This window comes from Alosa sapidissima, chromosome 19 (genome assembly GCF_018492685.1).
Source record: "Alosa sapidissima isolate fAloSap1 chromosome 19, fAloSap1.pri, whole genome shotgun sequence".
Lineage (NCBI taxonomy): Eukaryota > Metazoa > Chordata > Actinopteri > Clupeiformes > Clupeidae > Alosa > Alosa sapidissima.
Window position 1 is genome coordinate 9,545,694 of NC_055975.1, and position 21,031 is coordinate 9,566,724.

The 21,031-nt window shown below is 44.4% G+C and overlaps 2 protein-coding genes across 3 annotated transcripts; one reads left to right on the top strand and one right to left on the bottom strand.

Annotated features, from left to right (window-relative positions):
* The first annotated feature begins 5,986 nt into the window (after positions 1-5,986).
* On the top strand, positions 5,987-12,023 carry ccdc177 (coiled-coil domain containing 177). Its single transcript, XM_042072266.1, has 3 exons — positions 5,987-6,416; positions 7,187-10,420; positions 11,574-12,023. Exon 2 carries the CDS (start codon positions 7,193-7,195, stop codon positions 9,743-9,745), a length of 2,553 nt encoding a protein of 850 aa, XP_041928200.1. The 5' UTR covers positions 5,987-6,416; positions 7,187-7,192; the 3' UTR covers positions 9,746-10,420; positions 11,574-12,023.
* An 89-nt stretch (positions 12,024-12,112) lies between these two features.
* plekhd1 (pleckstrin homology domain containing, family D (with coiled-coil domains) member 1) lies at positions 12,113-20,426 on the bottom strand. Of its 2 annotated transcripts, XM_042072269.1 has the most exons (14): positions 20,272-20,426; positions 19,256-19,349; positions 18,915-19,004; positions 18,693-18,769; positions 18,207-18,298; positions 18,048-18,100; positions 17,540-17,634; positions 17,118-17,211; positions 16,338-16,567; positions 14,995-15,127; positions 14,411-14,555; positions 13,547-13,690; positions 12,627-12,733; positions 12,113-12,173 (listed from the first exon to the last, which is right to left on the bottom strand). In XM_042072269.1, the coding sequence occupies exons 1-14, from the start codon at positions 20,424-20,426 to the stop codon at positions 12,162-12,164; spliced, it is 1,521 nt and encodes a 506-aa protein (XP_041928203.1). In that variant the 3' UTR covers positions 12,113-12,161. The 2 variants fall into 2 exon arrangements, with proteins under 2 accessions (XP_041928203.1, XP_041928201.1); XM_042072267.1 differs by having other exon boundaries at positions 12,113-12,733.
* Positions 20,427-21,031: the final 605 nt, after the last annotated feature.

The window sequence follows — 21,031 nt, forward strand, 5'->3', positions numbered from 1 at the left end:
GCTCAGCTTCCATTTGAACACATTTTAAAGCGGTGGAGGTGGGTGAACCCAAGGCGTCTGACAGCAGGAGTGGCCAATAGCAGGCGCACTAGGGGGAAAACGTCAAAACTGGTCTATTAAATACCTACCTACGCAACCACAACAGCAGAGGAGTGGATAAAGAGCCCACCATCACTAACACATTTAGGATTGACATGTAGGCCTATTAGGAAGAACAAATTAATTAGCAACACAACTGCATAAACTATCAAATGTGTAGAAAATGTAACAAATACCTAATAACATAATTAGCCTATCTATCAACATTAAGTAAGATTGATTGATGTTAGATTATAAATCTAACGGTTTTTTCGTTTTGAATAAAAATGAACAAGTCAGAATTAGGCCTTCCAGGTGATCATATATCACTTTAGTTCCTCATGCAGGGCATCCTAAAATTTAAGTTAAAGTCACATTGTGTTTTTCTTGTATTACAAGCCTTTCTGTATACCTCTCAATAAACTATTTATGATGCTTAACTCCACATACACTTTGAAGAAAGTATCAGCACAACTGTGTCATATCTGTCAGTACAACACCAAGAACTGACAATGACCCAAAATTATGTTTATACCCTTCATCTGTGTGTGTAGTAAACACACATTAATACGGTATGTGATAACTTTGTCTTAATGTCAGTAAACTGCACAATGGCTATGGTTTCTTGTGGAAAATGTGACATTGGGATAACATTAAGTCTTAGGCAATGTCTATATTAATCTCAACCTCTATCCCACTGGCAACATTTTACAATTTCTTGCTCGGGGTACTGGTATTTAAGAAAAATTAAATTTGAGATGAGGTGCTCAGTCTTGCTGAGTTTGTGACCATCCCTACACCGTCCCCATAACCGCCCCACACCATTGCCTTTGTCCCTTTGGATATTATTTAATTGTTGGCTATGACAGTTCAGCGGCTTTTTGAGTACCCTAGCGTGGAGGCTTGTAATTAGAGCTATTGAGAGCTTTGAATTGGCACAATTAGGGTCAGCATTAATGATTTCTGTGTGTGCCTGCGTTTCAACAGTGGAGCTTTTTTTCTAAAAGGGGGATGGGGCGGGGGGGGTTCAGGAGGGACGTGAGGGTTGGGAGGGTCAAAGAGAAGGGGACAAAGAAAGAGCACTCAACAGAAAGGAACTAACAAAAGGGATAAGGACATCTAAAAAAAAAAAAAAACATTTTATGCAGAAAGAGAAATCTTTATATTGCAGCATCTTAGTATGTCCTCCTCTGAGAGTTTTTTGAATATGCACTGTATGTGAGTATTGGACTATGCAACAATGGTCTCAAATGTTAACTCACTGGTGATGACAGACTTTGAAAACTGACATGGCATCTGCATGGAGCGGAAACCCTCACCAGCACTTCACCCACTGCTAGCCAGCTGGTCCAGCTGTAGTGGGCCCTGCGCTGGGGAGGAGGCCACAAGGGCCGGGGGGGGGGGGGGGGGGGACAGGAGAGTCTAATGGAATGTTAACGAGATCACTTAATGTCTTGTATCCATTTTCTCCCCCTTCTTTCCAGCTACGGTCCCACCCCCCACAACAAAGAGAGAGAGCGCTTTCTGGGGTGTGAAAACTGTTGTAGGCAAAACGTAGCCTACAACAGAGGGCTGCCGTCATTTGGCCGAGCTTGAAACGCCTGCTTGTCAAGGAAGGGACAGCAAAATGGACTAGATGAACAAACTGAAAAGGATTGTGCCGACCAATTACCAAAGCGGTGTTCCACAGATCCTCAATAGACGTCCTTTGCCAACCTATACCAAACACATCAGATGGAAAATTAGCAGGTGTCTGTAGACAGAAGCAGCCCGCTGGGGCCAGCAGGCAGCCTGGTCATTTGGGCCAAACCAAAGAAAAGCTGGAGGCACTCTGTGCCACTAAATGATTACAAATCTGTCAATTAGAAAGACTCTCCCTTTTTGTATCACTTTTGCAAATGGAGGAATTGACCTTGAGAAGAAGCTTATGAAAACTGCTCAGCTTGAAAAGTGTTTTAATTATTTTGCCATGTATGTGACTTAGTTTTGATATTTTGTAGAGTATATACATGTATGTGGTATAATAATGTACACATTGTGAGAAGGCTTTAACAGAGTTTTAAGGTGCATGTTTCATCTGAACTTTGAATACCTTAAAAATAAATGAACTCTCCTCAGAATGAATTATGTCAACCATGTCAATCCTTGCCCCTCTGGCCAACCACACCAGACCTGTTGGGAAAAGAGCACACCAGTGCAAGGAGAAGGTGGAAAGAAGGAGGGAGAGACGGACAGAAAAAGGACTTCAAACGGAAAAATGTGAGGTCAGATGGAAAGCCCTCTGCCTTTAAAGTCCCTCATCTGGATTTCATTTGATAAATTCCACATCTTTTACATGTACTGGCTGCAATTTTCACTAGCTCCTGAATCTGGGGAGCCACACAACAGCATGGCGGGCCAAATGATCTGGCCAGCAGAAACAGAGGCTGGGCTGAGCCTCCTTTTGTCTCTAACATGCACATGCTCACAAACACACACACACACACACACACACACACACACAGTGTGTGTGTGTGTGTGTGTGTGTGTGTGTGTGTGTGTGTGCGCGCGCGCGCGCGCGCGCAAATTTATGTTTTTAGTGTAAATGTGTGAAATAAAGACAAATAGACAGGAAGTGTAGCTGGTTCTGTGAAGCTCTTTAAATAGTTTCTTCCAAAACAGGACATTTCAGACAGAAGTATATCAGCTGTTCAGACAAACTTTAAAAAAGAAAAAAACACTTGATCTTCCTCTCTCCCTCCCCACTCTCTCTGTTCTATTTCTCTCTACATATATGTGTACGCACATGCACATACACTGACTAAAACAGGCACACAAGTGGCAGCCACACAGCCATAGAAATCCACAACATTGCCTCTAGCTATAGCACCCCTCATACAAAGTGAGTATGCACGGACATGAAAGTGACAGAAAAGGAAAGAGAGAGAGAGAGAATGGGAGACAGAGAGTCAGGGAGAACGGGGTGTGAAAAGGGCTATTGAGCCAGGCCTGGGGTGTCCCGCACCTGCGACGCCTATTCACCCTACTGTTTACACACTGTCATCCACAATTAATGCTCTTCCCGAGGCTGGGTTGCCTGTCCTCTTCAGGGTCCTGGGACCCATCCCGGGCCCTTATGGATGCCTAATTGAGCATACTACCCCTCCTGATTGAATTAACAGCTTGCTCTCTGAGACCTTTCCCCTGCTATGAGGGAGGTGGATGCCTCCACACAGTGGCATGGAACTGGAGTGCCATCATCACACATAGAGAGCTGAGAGAGTAAGGGTCAGGGGAGCAGAGTTGTTGAAACTGTCAAGAAAATATGTCCCATTTTTTTATTGTCAAACCACTGCTAGAGATGTGAACTGGGGGCAATGAGAGGTTCCTATCTCGACTGCACTGACCTTCCTGGAAGTCCCACATTTGTAAATCTGGCAGCTTTTTTAGAATTAAACGGTTAGGTTTAAATGGAGCAACTAAAGAACAATAGAGGTAGAGAACATTGTCCCCTAGATACAATTATAGATCCAGGATGACGCCTCCACACAGTCTCCATCAGCAAGTGTTTTTTGTCCAAGGCAAGGGAAGTATATGGCAGAGCAGAGGTAATGGAAACGTTGTAGGAGGAATAATAGGAATGTTTATGGAAAACTCAGTCATATTTTTGATAGGCCATATCATGGGACTTGCACGTGTGCAAATCAGTTATTTTGTTTTTAGTCTGGAGACTGAAAAAAATAGTATTTTGACCAACAAATGTTGCGACAATACAAGTCAAAAATCTTTAGGGTAAACTATTGAAGTAGATCCACATTTCCATCATAGAATTAATGTCCAGTGAAATAACATTAAATAAAGGAAAAAATATAGTGTATAGTGTGAAATATTGTGAAAATGAGGTTGTATGCGTAGAAAATGGAAGACAGACACACCGATCATGGCAGCACTTGAGTGCAGTAACAAGTCACCTGCTACTTTAAATTGGACTTGAGTAGTGTTTGTTTGATCTCTTCAACAGAGTACTATTCAAATGAAAAAGACATTTTTGCCACTGCAAATGCAGTCCATAGTCAAGCTGCTGGTTTTGAGAGACAACACCATGTCGTTCACCTCTCCATGACCCCCTAGTCCAGCTTTGGGGAAACATACCCATGCACCAGTGAACTGTGCAGTGAGCCACCCAGCCCCCTGTTTCAAAATCCCATGCCCCCGTTCTTTCTTGTTTTTTTTTTACCAGCAAGCCAGCACGTTCCCTGTTGTCACTTTTTACCCATTGCTCTGTTGATATGGTCCACGGGCGGGACCAATTAAACTCAGACTGTTTCTTGGGCAGGTCAAGAGTTTAGTGGGTCATCCCAGCAAATTCTTGTGTAGTTGAGTTATCTAATCCTGCTCTGCCCACTCATCCTGCTCATGATCCTTTAGGGTGCCACTCGAGGTGGTATCCCATTTGTCATGTGCGCTTCTGAACGTCTCTCACTACATGAGCAATGAGCTGAGATGGCTCCATACAGACAACAATGGTTAAATTTAGTGTTCTCAAAAATAGCTACAGTATCTAAGTAACCTTGATAATAATTAAGCCATTTCCCATATTCTATGAACAAAGTTAAACATTGCAAAATACACATTGCAAAGAAAAATAACAATTGACTTCTTATTTTCGTGGCTTACAATCAGCTACTGCTGGGTTATATTTCACATGAGTGAAAAATATATCTGGAGAGACTGTAAATAATTGGCTGTAAGATGTTCAGACGGCCTACGTCGTGCACTCTGAGCAAATCTCAAGGGTATCCCAAGTGGAGAAAGTTTTCCTTTGTATAAACAGCTCTGTGTGTTCTGGAAAAAATACTCAGTTTATAAAAATATTTATACTTGTTCATCATTACTGGAATAATTTTATAAGTGCCTTTTGTAAAGATGGAAATGTCCTGGTTTTACCCATAGCCTACTGTCTTACGTTTTAGGCAGCTCTGAGGGGAAACACTCAAAATGGTAGTTGTGCAAGGGAAAATGACATTGGAGCTCGGATAACAATACATGATGCTTAAGGAAGTATACATACATGCAGTTTAAGCAGTCAATCAAACAGATGTAATAATAATATATTTATAAAAATATAGCTCAAGAACAACAACCAATAACCTTGCAAATGCATTAATAGGCCTACCCAGATACAGCCATATGGCCTACAGAACTATGGCCTAATGCACAAAGTATAGTTCCCTTATAGTCCCTATAAGGGAACAACACAAATAAGTGATAGAAACTTTCTCAAGACAAAGCCAAGCATATCAGGCATCCAAGATGAATCAAGTGGGTTTAGGCTATGGCTACTGGGTTAGGCTGCAAGAAAAAGTGTGAGGAAATTGTACCATCCACAGCTAAAAACTATGCATTTAGCACATCCTAGTGGTTTCTTTAATTCATTACCAGTTCTGAGAAAATGTAGGCAATCAAAGGCCAATTCACCTCACCGCCATTGAGACTACCGCTGTCGCAATTAAATCTTTTAAAATAAATGAATGCAAGGTATTCGATTATTTCCTGCTCATTAATGTCCCTCACACAGGAGCCAACACCGCGAAGGTTCATGGTCCTACGGTAAAGGGACCGAAACTGACATTTAGGCTACCAATAGCCTAAATATTTTTTTTATTTTTTTTCAATATAACTAACTGAATTAATTGAAAAGGCGAATGCATATGACAATAACAAAACAATCTAACTAACAAAGACATTTCTGAGAGGATAAAATGAGTCATAAGGGTAATCAACATTCAACATTCTATCCAAACCTGATGTCAGCCCCTTATTGTTCTCATGGCACGGGCTATGGAATGTTTCTCTTTACAGTGTGACGTTATGCGTGTGAATCTGAGGGCAGATATAAGTTATATTCGTGGCGTAAATATGTGTAAAAGGCCGGACAAAGGGGAAAGTGACTGATTTTTTTAGCATAGTCTACTGTAGGCTACTGTCACATCACATGGAGGCGGGGCTTGGATGCTTGAGAATCAGGGATGCTAGCGTCCAACAGCAGGTGGAGACTGAAGCGACAGCATTCCCCTTGCTGGAGGAAAATTAAATGAAAGACCGCAGTCACACCGATTAAGGCCACATGCAGTAGCCTATCGAGCCAGCAGTTTATAAGCGACCAAGGGCTGTTTTGACAAACCGCAGGAGAAGTGGACCGTCTGTGCTGCGTCGCGTTGGGCAATTATGACCGATTTGTACGAATTGTCTACAGAAGCTTTCCCTCTGTAACCTGATATTATGCGGGGAACAGAAGGCAATATACCTACTGACTTCGAACAAAGCATCGATTCTGAAAATATTCGGCGATTTGGAAGGTCAGTTGGTTGTTTGTGATTTAGACAGAACCATTTGGAGGTTGTTTTCAGAGGAGCAGCTTACGTGTCACCATGAAAGTAGCAAAGGGCTACACTTGAAAGGGTTCTGTGAGCGCTTTCTTATAGGCTATAGGTGAGGAAATGTGGTATCAGCTGTTTCGTCAAGGGCCTATTTATTCGTTTATTTTAGGTAATTGATATGATAGGAGTAGCCTAAATATGATTAATGTAAACAACACTAAGAAAATACGAGTGTCGATTGTAAAACAGAATGTAAGATTGCAGATTTGGTTGTGGATTAATCAAATCTTCCATATGACTGAACTGGCCTAGCGAAAAGCTTGTATAAACAAGATTGGTTGGATGCTATGTAGCCTATGTAAAGCAAGCACGCATAGGCTGGACCACAGGTGCTATGTGGGTTGCCTCCGAATGATGTGTGATGAATTAGACTGAACTTGAATGACATAAATGGCAAAAAATGTGTCCGTCGTAGTAACTGACCGTAAAACATAATTTTCTATTGGTTGTTTTTCCAGCTCCTGCTTATGTAATTGCACAGAGGGAGAAAGGACATGCATAATCAGAAAGCGTAAAATATAGCCTACATGCAGGCCTATGCTCAAGATGTGGATAGATTTTATCATTAATAAGATCTGGACCGGCCATTACACATCAGTCTGTTCTTTCCTCATCCACGTGTCCCAGTGCATCATAGGCGACTCTATTAATCCCTCTCTTATGTTCTGTCCACCGCAATTTCCACTCAGGAAACCATGGTTGATCCTCTGGAACCAGAAGATCCCTGTAAGACCAGTGACCCACACATTGCGACCCCCTCTGCCGAGGCTGATGTTCCCAGAATTCCAGAAGAGAATGGCTCGGCGGTCCCAGGATCATCGAAGAGCGACTCAGGCCCAGCCACTCCGTCCCTGCCGGAGCCAGAAACTGGTCCAGAGGAGAACCAGCAGCCGAGCGCAGAGCCGGAGACGAAGCTACACCTGGACCTCTTTAACTTTGACTCACCGGTGGCGGAGGGGAGCCGTTACGTGCTGACAAGCCCTCACTCGCTGGAGGCGTGTGCGCGGTGTGGGGTCAAGCCCGTGGAGCTTCTGGCTCGACCGCTGTCCGACTTTGCCCGCGAGGCACCGGGACGCTCCATGCGTGTGGCCACTGGGATGTTTGAGGTGTACGAGAAGGAGCGGCACGCAAAACTTCGGCAGTGCAGGGAGGAACGAGAGCGAATCATCAGGGAGGAGAAGAGACGCATCTTGCAGGCAACTCTAAACAGCAGCAGCAGCAACACGGACAAGAAGCCTGAGAGCACAGTCAACGGCACTCAGTCTGCTAAAAGCAACTCTTTAAGCTCCAACACAACCCCCCAAAATTCCATTGCGAATTCTGGAATGCCATCCACGAACACCCCAGTCAGTTCAGGACTGACATCCAAAACACCTCTGTCAGGCTCAGGTCAGTTGGATAAAACAATCCCCTCCAGTTCAAGCTCATCCAGTAAATCTTTTACAACATGCTCCGATCAGTCCACAAAACTTAGCCCAAAGATCACCATGTCTGCCTCGAAAGGCCTAAACCCTGCTAAGCCAAACAAGCCCATCTCTAAAGCTGAGCCCACTGTAAAAGCAAGTGCTGTGTCTGGTGGAAAAACACAGCAGTCATCTACAGGCGTGGTCTCCAAAAAGACCTCTGGTAGCACACCCAAGTCTTCAAACACTTTTCCAAGGTCAACTCCCAAACCTACCTCCTTGCCTAGAACATCATCTCTGGCGCCCGTTGTCTCAAAGTCTGCAGCACAAAGCCCAGCTGCTAATGGCACGTGTGGTGGTCCCTTCACCCAGCACAATGGACACCACCTATCTCGATCTAAAGGACCTGGTAGAAGCCACTCCCTGGAATCCTTGCAGAGAAGACGAGAGGCAGTGTGCAACTCTACCACTGCCACCACTATCACCACAACCACGTGCGGCTCGTCAGAGTCAGGAGCCTCTTCCTCATACAGCTGGGACAGCCCACGGGATCACTGGGGCAAGTCCTCCAGCCCTCGAGCACGTACGCTAGCCACCTTCAACTCCCTGATGGGCCGCAGCTTGAGCCTAGGAGACCTGAGCCACTCTCCCCAGACCACCCAGAAGGTGGAGCGCATCGTCAAGGAGGTGAAGCGCAGGGGCTTGAAAGCGGTGCCCGAGCGCGACCGCAAGATCGCTGCGCTGATGCTCGCCAGGTACCAGGAGGAGGACATCATGAGCCAGACGCGGTACGTGGCTCACCTGCAGTGGGACAGCGAGCGGCGCCTGGACGAGTTGAGACGCGAGCGCGAGGAGCGGGAGAAGCAGCGTGCCATGCTGCAGTGCCAGCGGGCGTGGCAGTCCCAGGTGTCAACGCGCCAGCGGCGCCTCAGCCAGCAGGAGCGCGACGCGGCCGCCGCCAAGCTTCGGCTGGCGGAGGAGAGCGAGGAGCGCTGGCGCGAGCAGGCTGAGCAGCAGGAGCGCACCCGGCTCCAGCGGCTACAGCAGGTGGCGCGCGAGGAGAAGCAGAAGAAGGCGCTGCAGGAGCAGAACCTGCGCGCTCTGGAGGAGGAGCGTGCCGCCATTTTGGAGCAGGAGCAGCTCCTGCTCAAGGAGAAGCTAACCATCGCTGAGCTCAAGAGGCAGGAGCGCGAGCACCAGGTGCAGGAAGAGCGGCGGGGCCTGAACCGCGCCGAACGGCGGCGGCATGCCGCCCTCATCCAGGAGATCGCCCGGCGCGAGGAGGAGGAGCGCGAGGAGGCCCGCCGGCAGGCTGAGGAGAAGCTGAGCCGCTCGCTGGAGAACTACGAGCAGATGGTGGAGAGGCGCGAGAGGGAGCTGAAGGAGAAGGCGAAGCGCGAGGAGCAGCAGATCCAGAAGGCGCGGAGGGCCGCCGAGCGGAAGGAGCGGCAGCAGAAACAGCAGCTGCAGGCGCGCGTGCGCGAGACGGAGAAGCGGGCACAGCAGGCGGCCCTGGTGGCGGAGGAGCGGGTGAAGGAGAAGGCTCAGCGCGCCGTCCAGACCCGCCAGGAAAAAGAGAAGCTCCAGAGACTGAACCGCCAGCGGGTGGAGGAGGAGGAGCGGCAGAGGCGCCTGGAACTCCTGCAGTCCATCGAGAGGAAGCTGGAGAAGAGCGAGCAGATCTTTAAAGAGAAGCGTGCCATCCTGGAAAGCGCTCGATCAGTGGCACGAGCCTCGTTTCACGTGCGGGACAAAGTGCGGGAGGAAACCAATATGCGCACATTTGACAAAATGGCCCTGGAGGCCCAATTCAAAGCCAGTCTGGATGAAAAATGTGAAAAGTGAACAACCCTGCAGTCAAACATTGACTTTCCACTGCTCTGTTGCTGGAAGTGGTCTTATTGTAGCTCAAGCCTTCATGCAAGCCTCATCATCGCCAAACCTTTGCTGGACATGTCCTAAGAGATCACAATTCATGTATTTATTTTCCACCAGTGGGATATCTTCATCTTGTAAAAAGACAAATGTATTCCCCTATTTTTGATGGATTTGGCTGGTTGCTGTTTAGAGGACTGACTCATTTGTTCGTCACTGGATTTGTTTGGGAAAAGGACTATTTTTTTTCTTTTTCCTTTAAAGCTCGGCATAAAGCCACTGCTCAACTTGGAGACGTGCTGAAAATAAAAAAGAGGATTGTTGACTTGGAAACCAGACACCATGACAACCGAACTGGCTTTTGATTAAAGCTTGTGTTCCTGTGTCAGTAAAGGCAGGACGGGGGGGGGGGGGGGGGGGGTCTTAAAGTAAAAAAAACAAAACAAAACAAAACAAGGGTTCAGACTGAGAGCCTATGTAACAGTGATGTTGTAAACAGCTGACAAGGCAGCCTTTGAAAGTGACATCGCAAGGAGTCCTATCAGCACTATGGAGCTGCTGAGATAGCATTGCCCATGCGGTTCAGAGTGCTGGATGTCTCAACAGCAACACATCACATCACAGACAGCCCCCTGCTTCAGCTGGGTATGTACTCATGGTAGTTATCATTTTAGATCTGCTTTTACCACTGTCTTTTTCCCCCACTGAAAATAGAGATGCATGTACGCACATTGTGAATGAATGACAAACACAAACATTTCTGGCTACAACTTTATATACAAGACCAGAAGCTTTTTTTCTTTACTCCATGTAAGTACATCAAACAGATGAGCAGCTGATACTGTCTAACATCACAACCCCCCACCTCACCCATATATAAACCCCTCAGCACTCTCACTGTGATAGCCAACTGGCATTTATCGAAAGACAGGATGGATGCAAATCCTCAAATCTCCAGATTAAATGGAAAAAGAGGGAAGGAAAAAAACAGTCTGTGGGTGTGTTGGTGTGTATGTGTGGCAGGGTTGTGCTTTCTCATGTCACAGTTGCCATGGTAATAAGGGACGAGGATGGTGCTGTGTGTGAGCCAGGGAATGTGGAGGCTGCCAGAGGAAGGGGGGGGGGGGGGGCACAGTCAGGGGTTTCTGTGGACCTCGCACTGTAACAGTAATGGTGGGGTTCGTTTTCACGGCAACAAGAAACTGCCATCTCATCCTGCACGCCTGCTTGCTGAGGCACTCACTATATGGCGGCGTAACCTAGACCGATTCCTGATGAGGGAGACATGGCGGTGCTATCTGCACATTCCTGGACATTAGACCACGACCCAGGGTTGGTTTAGCATGCACCGTGCCAACTCATGCATCCATCTGTGCTCAGGTTTTTTATGGCCAGTGATTAGACCAGGACACACACACACACACACACACACACACACACAGAGAGGGAGAGAGAGAGAGAGAGTGAGTTGGAATAAAAATATCCAACAGACTAAACACACATTTGAGCCCAGCCGAATTATTTTTGCTTAAGCCCAGTAATGCTGGTGGCTGGTTGTGCGTGGGGATTATTACACAACACTTTCTATCAGACAGGACAGGTAAAGCAAGGTTAGTGTTTGTGCAAACTGTCCTGAATTACAGCCAGGAATCAATTCAAGTGTCAAGAGCACTGTTTTCGTCTAGTTGGCTGGGCTAGCTCATGCACTGATGATTGCACATAAACTGTGAGCCCCTTATGACTGAATCATCCATTCTCTCTCTCTCTCTCTCTCTCTCTCTCTCTCTCTCCCCTGCAGATACAAGACAACAGGTGGCACAGATGACCATCCACTGATCCCAGAAAGTCCTCCCTGATTAATATTCTCACTGAACAACGCTCTTGTTTTTCAGTAATCAAGTACAGAGTGGTTTAGACTAAAGCTTTAATAACACTTAGAGAAAAAGTTAATCAGTACAATGACAATAGAAATCACCACACCGTCATACCTTCAGTTTAATCTTTAACACTAAGAGTTTTCAACAGGAGAATATTGTAAAATCCATACTGATTTCGCCATAAAATTGACCATCTACCAGGCCCTTAGCAACATATTAGAGAACAGGGAAAGTTCACAACCAAGAATATGCAGGGTAAGCTGCCATTTCAGTCAGCACCGACACTTAAATGCAATTTTGTAGAACATGCTGAACAGTATATTAATATACAGTGCCGAACAAAATAAAGAGACTTGTCTTTCATGAGGTAATGTTGTGTCTGTCTGGTGTCTATAAGGAGAAGTCACTCAAAACAATTAAATCATAGGTCTCCAAATAGGATTTTTGTTATAAAGCTAGATATTTTTGTACAGCTTTGATGTCTCCATGACTTCAATCCACATTCTGAATCAAGCAGGGTTCTAGAAAAATAAATGAGAATTATTTCAGAGACTGTTATTTGACAGTCTAGTTGTTTTGAGCATCGGGTGCTTTCAAGATTATTTGTTTTAATTTGAAAAGGTAAACAATTAATACAAATATTTCTAAGGGTCAAAAATGAATATATCTCCCCGTCATTGTGGAATTCACTGTGCATTATAGCCACTATATCTTAATCCAGATCCATAGTTCAGTTGTTAGCTATCACATTCTATTGAATATATTCCTTACATTCTTGGATCTGATGGATAGAGGGAGTCTAGCCATACCACTCAAATCAAACCACACCAGTCATCACCAGAGTCAAGTATCAGTGGAGATAAGCCACTGTTTATCTCCCTGCCTCTCTCTCTCTCTCTCTCTCTCTCTTTCTGTCTCCTCCTATGAGTGAGTCCTCAGATTTAAGAGTCTTGGCGAGCTATGATCTGGTAGACCTTCTGTCTGAAGCAGCTGTCGGAGGTGAGTCGGCGGGCAGTCTCTCGCAGGTCCTCCATACTTGGGCTCTGGTCCGATGAATGGACAAATGACTGGGAGTGCTTCACTACAGACCACACATAGAAAAGACGGAAAGGAAATGTATCAATATTTTTTCACAAGATTAATAAACCAATCTAGGAGTACACATTTATCTAATCTGATGTAGCGGGATTCCTGGAAAAAGTCTACTTATGTGAAAGATTCCCTTAGAGATTTTTAAATGAATTTTTAATCCACGACTTTTGATAATCATATCGCTGAGGATGCAGCTTTCAGTGCAATGGTTTTACTACAAGCTGAAAGAGCCTTTATAAAACAACTGTGGTAAATATGGTTTTGATACTTGCCATCTGACAAGCCTGGAGGCCACAGCTGCACATTTGACACACATTAAGTATGGCCATTGCCAAGGAGTGTAAAGCCTAATATCTGTGCAAAGCAGTCACCCATGAAGAGTCTGGCCTTTATACACATACAAAAACACATATTTACAGACATGTAAATGCCAAACAAAAGGTGATAAATTGTTATTTTTTCATTTCTGTATTTTAGTGACTACGAGATTGCTCACTGTGAATGAATGCATGTTTGTGACCATGTGAATGCATGAGTGCATCTGGATAGGCCTTCGGGTGTGTTTTCATGCCAGTGCAGTTTGTAAGAATTTGCGTGTAGGGTGAGCCTGTGCATGTGTGTATGCAAATATCTGAGTGTGTTTGTGTGTATGAATTTGTGTATGTGTGTGAGTGTGTGTGGGTGTATGTGTGTGCGTGTGTGAGAGAGAATTGTTTTATGTGTGTGAGTGTGTTTGCGTGTGTTTGTGTTTGTGTGTGTGTGTATGTGTGTGTGTTTCCTGATGAATCAGATGTTGACTCACGCCAGTGTTGTCTGGAGGCTCTCCTCTGCACACGACAGCTCTTGATGCGGCGAGCAGCAGCTCTGTGGAGATACACTGCGTTCTTCATGATGGACGGCAGCTTGGCCTCTATTTCTGCTGCACAGATGCACTCCTCAAAAAACTCTGAAAGTAAATGACCAACACACACTTTTTACTTACAGTAACAATATAACCTAGTGTAATATAAAGCATAGGGTACATTCATTTATAACACTGGATTCAAATTATATGTCTTAAATGCACATAACATCCTAGTCATATATACAAATATTAATGGACAAACTATGGACACTCTGATGATCGCACATAAAACTGGACCTTCAGCCATATCCTGTCCCCCCATAGCTCAATATAACTGCATGGCTACTGCAACACATTAAGTTCTTAAAATAGCCCAGCATCTACTATATAATTATTAATGCCTCAGGGACACTCAGCATCAGCCATAACCTCGAATTAGAAACAAGAGCAGTGGGATGCCTTTGTTAAGTGTATGTATACAGTAGGAGGATGCGTGTGCGTGCATGTGTGTGTCTGTGTGTGTGTGTGTGTGTGTGTGTGTGTGTTTGTGCATGTGTCTGTGTGTGTGCACATGTGTGTGTATGTGTGTGTGTGTGTGCATATGTGTGTTTGTGCATGTGTCTGTGTGTGTGCATATGTGTGTGTGTGTGTGTGTGTGTGTGTGTGTGCATATGTGTGTTTGTGCATGTGTGCATATGTGTGTGTGCGTGTGTGCATATGTGTGTGTTTGTGTGTGTGTGTGTGTGCATGTGTGTTTGTGCGTGTGTGTGAGCATAAAAGAGTGCACTGGAGCGTGGCGGTTCCTGGTTGGGCTTTACTCACTCTTCAGATGGCTGACATCTCCTCGCATCCTCTCGTTGCGCTCGTGCGTGGCCTCCAGGGAGCCCAGGCCCTGCTCCAGCCTCTGCAGCGCCTCCTCGGCCAGCTTCAGCCTGCTCTCCAGCTCCACGCGAGACTCGATCTCCACCTGAGCTCCACCAAAACAGAGGCAAACAGAGGGAGGAGTAGTGAGGGAGGTAGTGCACCGGTTCCACATCTACTCCACTGCTTACATTGACTTCATTAGGGATCAACTCGAGGGCAAAAGGAAAATGAGTCCCGTGCTAAATCATGGATCTTCTTTTTGCTATTTAATTCCTTGCTGAAGTCTATTTGTAGGACTGGTAAAATCTGTTGTAGGCAAAAGCAGAATACCTCATCATAAGAACTGTTGTACTTCACTGAACTAACATTACCAAAAATGGACCTACAAGCAAAATGGATCAAACCTCCCGTAGGCTAAATGAGTCTGATGTTTGTGGCTGTTATTTTGGTCCTTGTGGTTTGTGCAGCGTTTGTTTAACAGGTTTAGGTTGTTCAGTGTGCAGTACAGTATAGTTGTACAGTTAAATGTTGTAGAGTTTCACCTTCAGCTCGGCCTCTGTCTGCTGCTTGTCTGCAGTGAGCTGCGCCAAAGACTGCTGCAGTGTCCGCGCCTGAGTCGAGTAGTACTCGCTTTCCTCCTGCAGCACTGAGGCACGTTGCTCGTTCTCCTTTAGCCTGCAGGGGGCAGCAGATATCAGTCATACGCACACAAACAACATGCACGAAGAGGAAAAGATTATTATAGCCTTCGTATAAAGTGGCTGATTCCACAGCCTTTTTCAGTTTGTTCAATATATTCCAACAGTACCACATGGCATAATGATTGTAAGATGCCAGCTGTTTAGTCTTAAAGCAAGGTAATGTCAACAGAGATTAATTATCAAGCACAAAATGGGAAAGACTTCAACAATAGATGTTTTTTTTTTTTTTAACTTCATCATGGAAAAATGTAACTGCTCAAATAGGATTTTCAAAATATAAATGCCTTACTCTTTATAATACAGTGCTATTTCAGTAAGAGCTGGTTTATCCATTGTCTGGAGTTTAACTGATGCTATATAGTTGCTGTTATATAAAGCTGGGGCAGCCGTGGCCCACTAGTTAGCACTCTGGACTTGTAACCGGAGGGTTGCCGGTTCGAGCCCCGACCAGTGGGCTGCGGCTGAAGTGTCCTAGAGCAAGGCACCTAACCCCTCACTGCTCCCCGAGCGCTGCCATTGTAGCAGGCAGCTCACTGCGCCGGGATTAGTGTGTGCTTCACCTCACTGTGTGTTCACTATGTGCTGTTTGTGTTTCACTAATTCACTGATTGGGTTAAATGCAGAGACCAAATTTCCCTCACGGGATCAAAAAAGTATATATACTTATACTATACTATACTTATAGGGACCTAGACAAAGAGTTGATAAGCTGCCCTGTAATATGGCTGGGCCCAACTCGCTCCCAGAGGTCATTCATATAACCCCATCAATTCAACCAGTGCTTCTCAATGCTCGCTGGTGTCTAGTCGATGAGTATGCATGCTTTAGAATCAATGTCCATTTCCACTTTAGTACTCCCCATTGCTAAACTCCATTAGCACTTAGTCAGCCCCAGGACACACTACAGTACATCCCTGCATGCCAACACATCATCATGTGACTCGCATAGATCTATAGAATATCTCTGCAGAATCTGTGTCCATTATACAATATAACATGCACAAGATTGTAATACACAAATGCATTTTCAGTACAAAGTACAGTGTGCAGATATTAAGCACAATGATCTAATCTGACTACAAACTTAAAGCACAATGATTTAATCTGACTACAAACTTAAAAACAGATCAATAACTTCTCACAAGGTTAGAATATGTTCTTTTTGTTCCCTCAGAGCCAATCACCTGTCCTCTGCTTGCTCCTTCTCTTTCTGCAGGCTTTTCATCTGCTCCTCGATCAGGCACAGGTTGGCCTGGAGCTGGCTTGTGTGTTCGGGGAGCCCTCCCGTGTCCTCCCCCCCAGGCTCTGGTGAGGCGTTCTGGGCCTCATTTTCTGGCTTCCCCCCTTTCTCCTCCTCTCCAGCCTCTTGCTTCTGCAGGAGCTCCAGAGTGCGCTGTTTCTCCAGGGACAGTTCCTGAGGGACATACAGGGTTATTTCACAGTACCTTTTAAACTATTCTTTAACTATTGCCCATTTATAATTTCATTCACTATTAATCTTTGCTTTTGTTAAAGTAAAGCACATTGAATGACCCCTGTGTATAAATGTGCTATATAATAAACTTGACTTGACTTGACAGGGATTTATGCTCCTCGTCATAACCCCCAGTTGTTTGCTGTGTAGTGTTATAAATAAAAAATGAGTAGCCACCCTCATTAGAGTAGACCTTAGTCAGCACCTCTGTTTGGGTGTGCATTCCTTCACAACACACAACACTGCACAACACAACACAATACAACACAACACTTTGTTGTGACACTATTGTCTTTGTTAGTGTATGTGTCAGTGACAATGTCTTATATGTGGAGCGCTTTGGGTTGTACTCTGTGCATGTTAAATGCTCTATACAAATAAATCTGACTTGACTTGACTTGACAACACAACACTGCACTGCACAGCACATCACAACACAACACAACCTGAACCCACAGACCCAGACGATATGGTTCCCCTGTTACTCTACCTCAAGGGACTGTTGCAGGAGAGTGCTCAGACTATGGAGTTCTTCCTTCTCACTCTCTACTCCCTTCAGGGACTGTGCTGTTCCATCCAAGTCCCTGCCAACACATGGCAAAATAAGGTGCCAGCATCAAGCAAAGGTAAAACCTACTTTATGAGGTTGTGGGCTTACTGATAATTATGGACATGATGCATATATGTTGGTGACACAGGAGACAGTCAGAGACTGTCCCGGAAAACTGTTTTCATTCCCAGGTTTTTAATACAAAGTTACAAAATACATTATGTGGTCACATCATACATAATTAATAATAATAATAATAATAATAATAATAATAATAATAATAATAATAATAATAATAATAATAATAATAATGTCCGTGATACTGAGTAGTGTGTACTTCACTTTAAGTTCTGCAATCTTACAATTTGATCTGTTCTTGCTCGGCTCTCAGTTCTAGCACAACCTCTTCAAACTTCTGCTTCTCCTCTTCTAGAACCTGGTTTAGTCGCTCAAGCTCCTGTGGCAAACAGAAACACAGAAAGAGATACAGTAAATATAAGTGCATATACATTCATCCATTAATAAGTGCATATACATACATCCATTACTGTCTGAAGTCCTCATATACACAAACACTGAAACATTCACTGTCATGGATATAAATAAATAATCTTATCAAATAAAATAACTTTCAAAATAGCATTAACATGCAAACACACAATATCATTATACCCATAAGACACTGTGGAGCAACAGGACAAATTGTAGTAAATGGACAAATGTCTGTGTGTTTACATATCTAGGTATTTAAGAGATCCTCTAATCCAGAGGGTCTTACAGTATATACTGCTAATGCATGTTTATATCTCTGTGTGTTTGCTGTGAGCTGAGTAGACACTGCTGCCCACATGATGCCAAGGCATGACTCACCTCCTTCTGCTCCCTTTGCAGGCTAAGTTCTTCTGTCTCCTCCATTAGTTTATCTGAGTGAGACATCCAATATACAAAAATAGTTATTATTCTGCACAACTACTACACATCTCTATCGACGTGTCTGCCCCTGTTCACCCCACCTGTACCCCCTCTTACCCAAGTACTCTTGTTTCTCCTTGGCCAGCTGGAGCCCTTGGGCCTCCAGACTCTCAATCATGGCTTCACCCAGCTGGGCATTCTTCCAGGTACTGCAGGGGAGGAGAAAAGGGCAATACTTTGTGAAATAATGGAACCAAAGAAAGAACGTTGAGTTACCCATTCAAAAGCAACACACAAAGGGTACAAAACAGAATCCTTCAACAAAGCATAAAGAAGTCAGACATTATTGTGTCAAAGTGACTGGCACACATTTGACAGCCGCGGTGTCTGTGAATTCATAAACAACACTATAATGGTCAGGTCAGTTCTGTCGTCTAAATGTCTTTGTTGTGTAATGGTATTTTAAGTGAGCCATTAGTAAGTTATTTTGGCAGTATCTGCATGTAATAGGATGGCTTGCCAGTATCTGCACATAATAATATAGATGGTGCTATTTCTGTACTGGTAGTGCTCTTAGAGGTGAATGGTTGCTGAGCCACTTACACTTTGCCAGACTCCTGCAGCATCTCCAGCCACTGGTTCTGCTCGGCCTCAGACTCTGCCGCCAGGACGATGTTACCCTGTGGAAAACAACACCACTGTCTCAGGACTGTAGATTCTACTCACAAGCAATACACTGAACCAGAGTTATTCACACCATTTTGTGCTAAACTTTATAAAAATAAAGTGGACAAAAAGGCTCAGAGTAAAACCCAAACATCTCACCGTGAAATCCTCATGGTTAATCACCAAGGCAAAAGGCATTCCCTGGTCTTCCCTTCCGGTTACTACACATCCTCCTAGTGGAATCACTCCCTTGGTGAAGCATCAGGAGACAGAACGAGAGACAGAGTCACAGCCAGATGAATGAACTCATTAATTACTGGGATAGCTACAATGGCCAACTGAGTGCATTTGTCCAAATGCAATTGGGTTTGATTAATTATGGGATATGGGTCAAATATACTGACACCATCAGCATGGGGCTCCTCGTTACCACTGTGCACTCTAAATCAGACAGACATTTAACTGATGGGTTGAAGGACAGAAGATATAGAAGCTCTTACTTTGGGATGGATGTTGAAGTATTTGTTTGTCTCGAAGTTCCTTTTTTCATTTTCAGCATAGTACAGCAGGAAGCTGTCCTTGATCATGAAAAACCTGAGAAGATGTTACATTTATCCTCATATATTGAACTGAAAAGACTGGCACAGTCAGCTCTGTTATCATAACTTATTATATAGCTACACATGTAGAGCACTGTGTACTCTGCTTTTCATACAGTACAAGGTAATTGTGTTGTTTGCCAAGATGGTATAGTGAAAGTATTGACTTTTCTTTTTCTTGAAGAAGTGGTAAAATTCTGCACACAAGTTGTACAAAAAATAAACTGATCATAAGTTGATAAAAAAAAGATCATAGTTCTTCAAGTCCTTTAACTGTAAGATGCAAGATCAGATGACAGTTAACAGTAAGCTCAATACGTATCTAAGCCACAGTTTGATTTACCCTGAAATGGACCAGTCAAAACAGAAGTTCACTCAAGGCTTCAACTCCCCTTATTTATGCCCCCCCCCCCCCCCCCCCCCACTGCCCCCCTGTGTTTATTTACCCCTTTTATCCTTGCACTACTGCAACTGTGGCATAAGAATTTCGCTGTATAGCAAAGTATATGCAACAATAAAACGATAATCCACAACTGCCATACACACCTCAATACAAAATTGACCATTTTTTTATTGTCATTAAACTGTTAACACAAATGTATGTTGCACCATCAAAAACATATTTAAGCCCTGTCATGACAAAAACAATGCTATTTTCAAAAATACCTATTGTTTGTTTACTAATAAAAAAGTGTAAACATGGTCAGCTCACAAGACGATTGTCTGGCAAATATCAGTATTCACCATATACATTGTCAAACCCTGCATTGCACGCTTCTTTCCTTGAGCCTTCAATGTTATGGTTGAACTTAGCAAAAATAAACACACACCTTATCAGACCCAAAGATATGCATACGTCAGATCTGTACTAACTACTCTATACTCCATTCGTATGACATGGAGACTCCCGTACGTACCTGCGAGACCACTTGGCAGAGGGACGTCCGAACGGCCTCTTCCACAACACCCCATACAGCTGCACCTTGGTGCTGATGTCCAGCACGTCCGTGTCGGTCTGCTCCATGGAACTCCAGGGGGAGGCAAGTGAGGCTTTGGAGGAAGAGGAGAACATGGTCCCCAGTCTGAGCCAGGGGTGGGGTGGGTGGTGACGGAGCAAAATATCAATGAAGTAAAAATAGAAATGCACACATCGGTGTACACACACACACATTCACATGTAAACACACACACACACACACAACGCGGACGTACAAAAACACAAACAGAAAAATCCACCAATAACTCAGTGAGGTGGAATAATGTGGCTGCCAATAACTACATCAGCTGGCGGAAGGGTAGGTGGAAATAAAGCAGGGATATGGAGAGAGAGAGAGAGAGAGAAAGATGAGCTGGGTCAGGATGTAATAGAGGCTTTTGTAGAGTTTCTAAATCTGAGAGGTCAATACCTCTCAGTGATGCACACTGCCAGTAAAACGCCATCACTGAGATTACTGCACTTCAAGCTGTGGGGATCGCTTTAAACTCAAAAGCTCTGATATTGCAGGCTTGAAGTCCAGACACACATGTGAAAGAGCAGTCCTCACATTCTCGAACTAATCCCACATTCAGCTTAATGTGCTGACATCACTTCCTACGTAAGTGCACACATGGTGGTCCAGACGATATTTCATGGTTATCACACTGATGGCGTGTGAAACACTTCTTACACTAGACGAG

Excerpts from the sequence above, each read along its gene's own strand:
- plekhd1 (XM_042072267.1), bottom strand. The coding sequence starts at position 20,426 with ATGTTCTCCTCTTCCTCCAAAGCCTCACTTGCCTCCCCCTGGAGTTCC. Across the intron at positions 15,128-16,337 it reads AAGGAGCAAGCAGAGGACAG|GCTAAAGGAGAACGAGCAAC; the intron begins GTGATTGGCTCT and ends TGCCCCCTGCAG. Across the intron at positions 14,556-14,994 it reads AGACAGAGGCCGAGCTGAAG|GTGGAGATCGAGTCTCGCGT; the intron begins GTGAAACTCTAC and ends GGTGGAGCTCAG.
- ccdc177 (XM_042072266.1), top strand. The coding sequence starts at position 7,193 with ATGGTTGATCCTCTGGAACCAGAAGATCCCTGTAAGACCAGTGACCCA.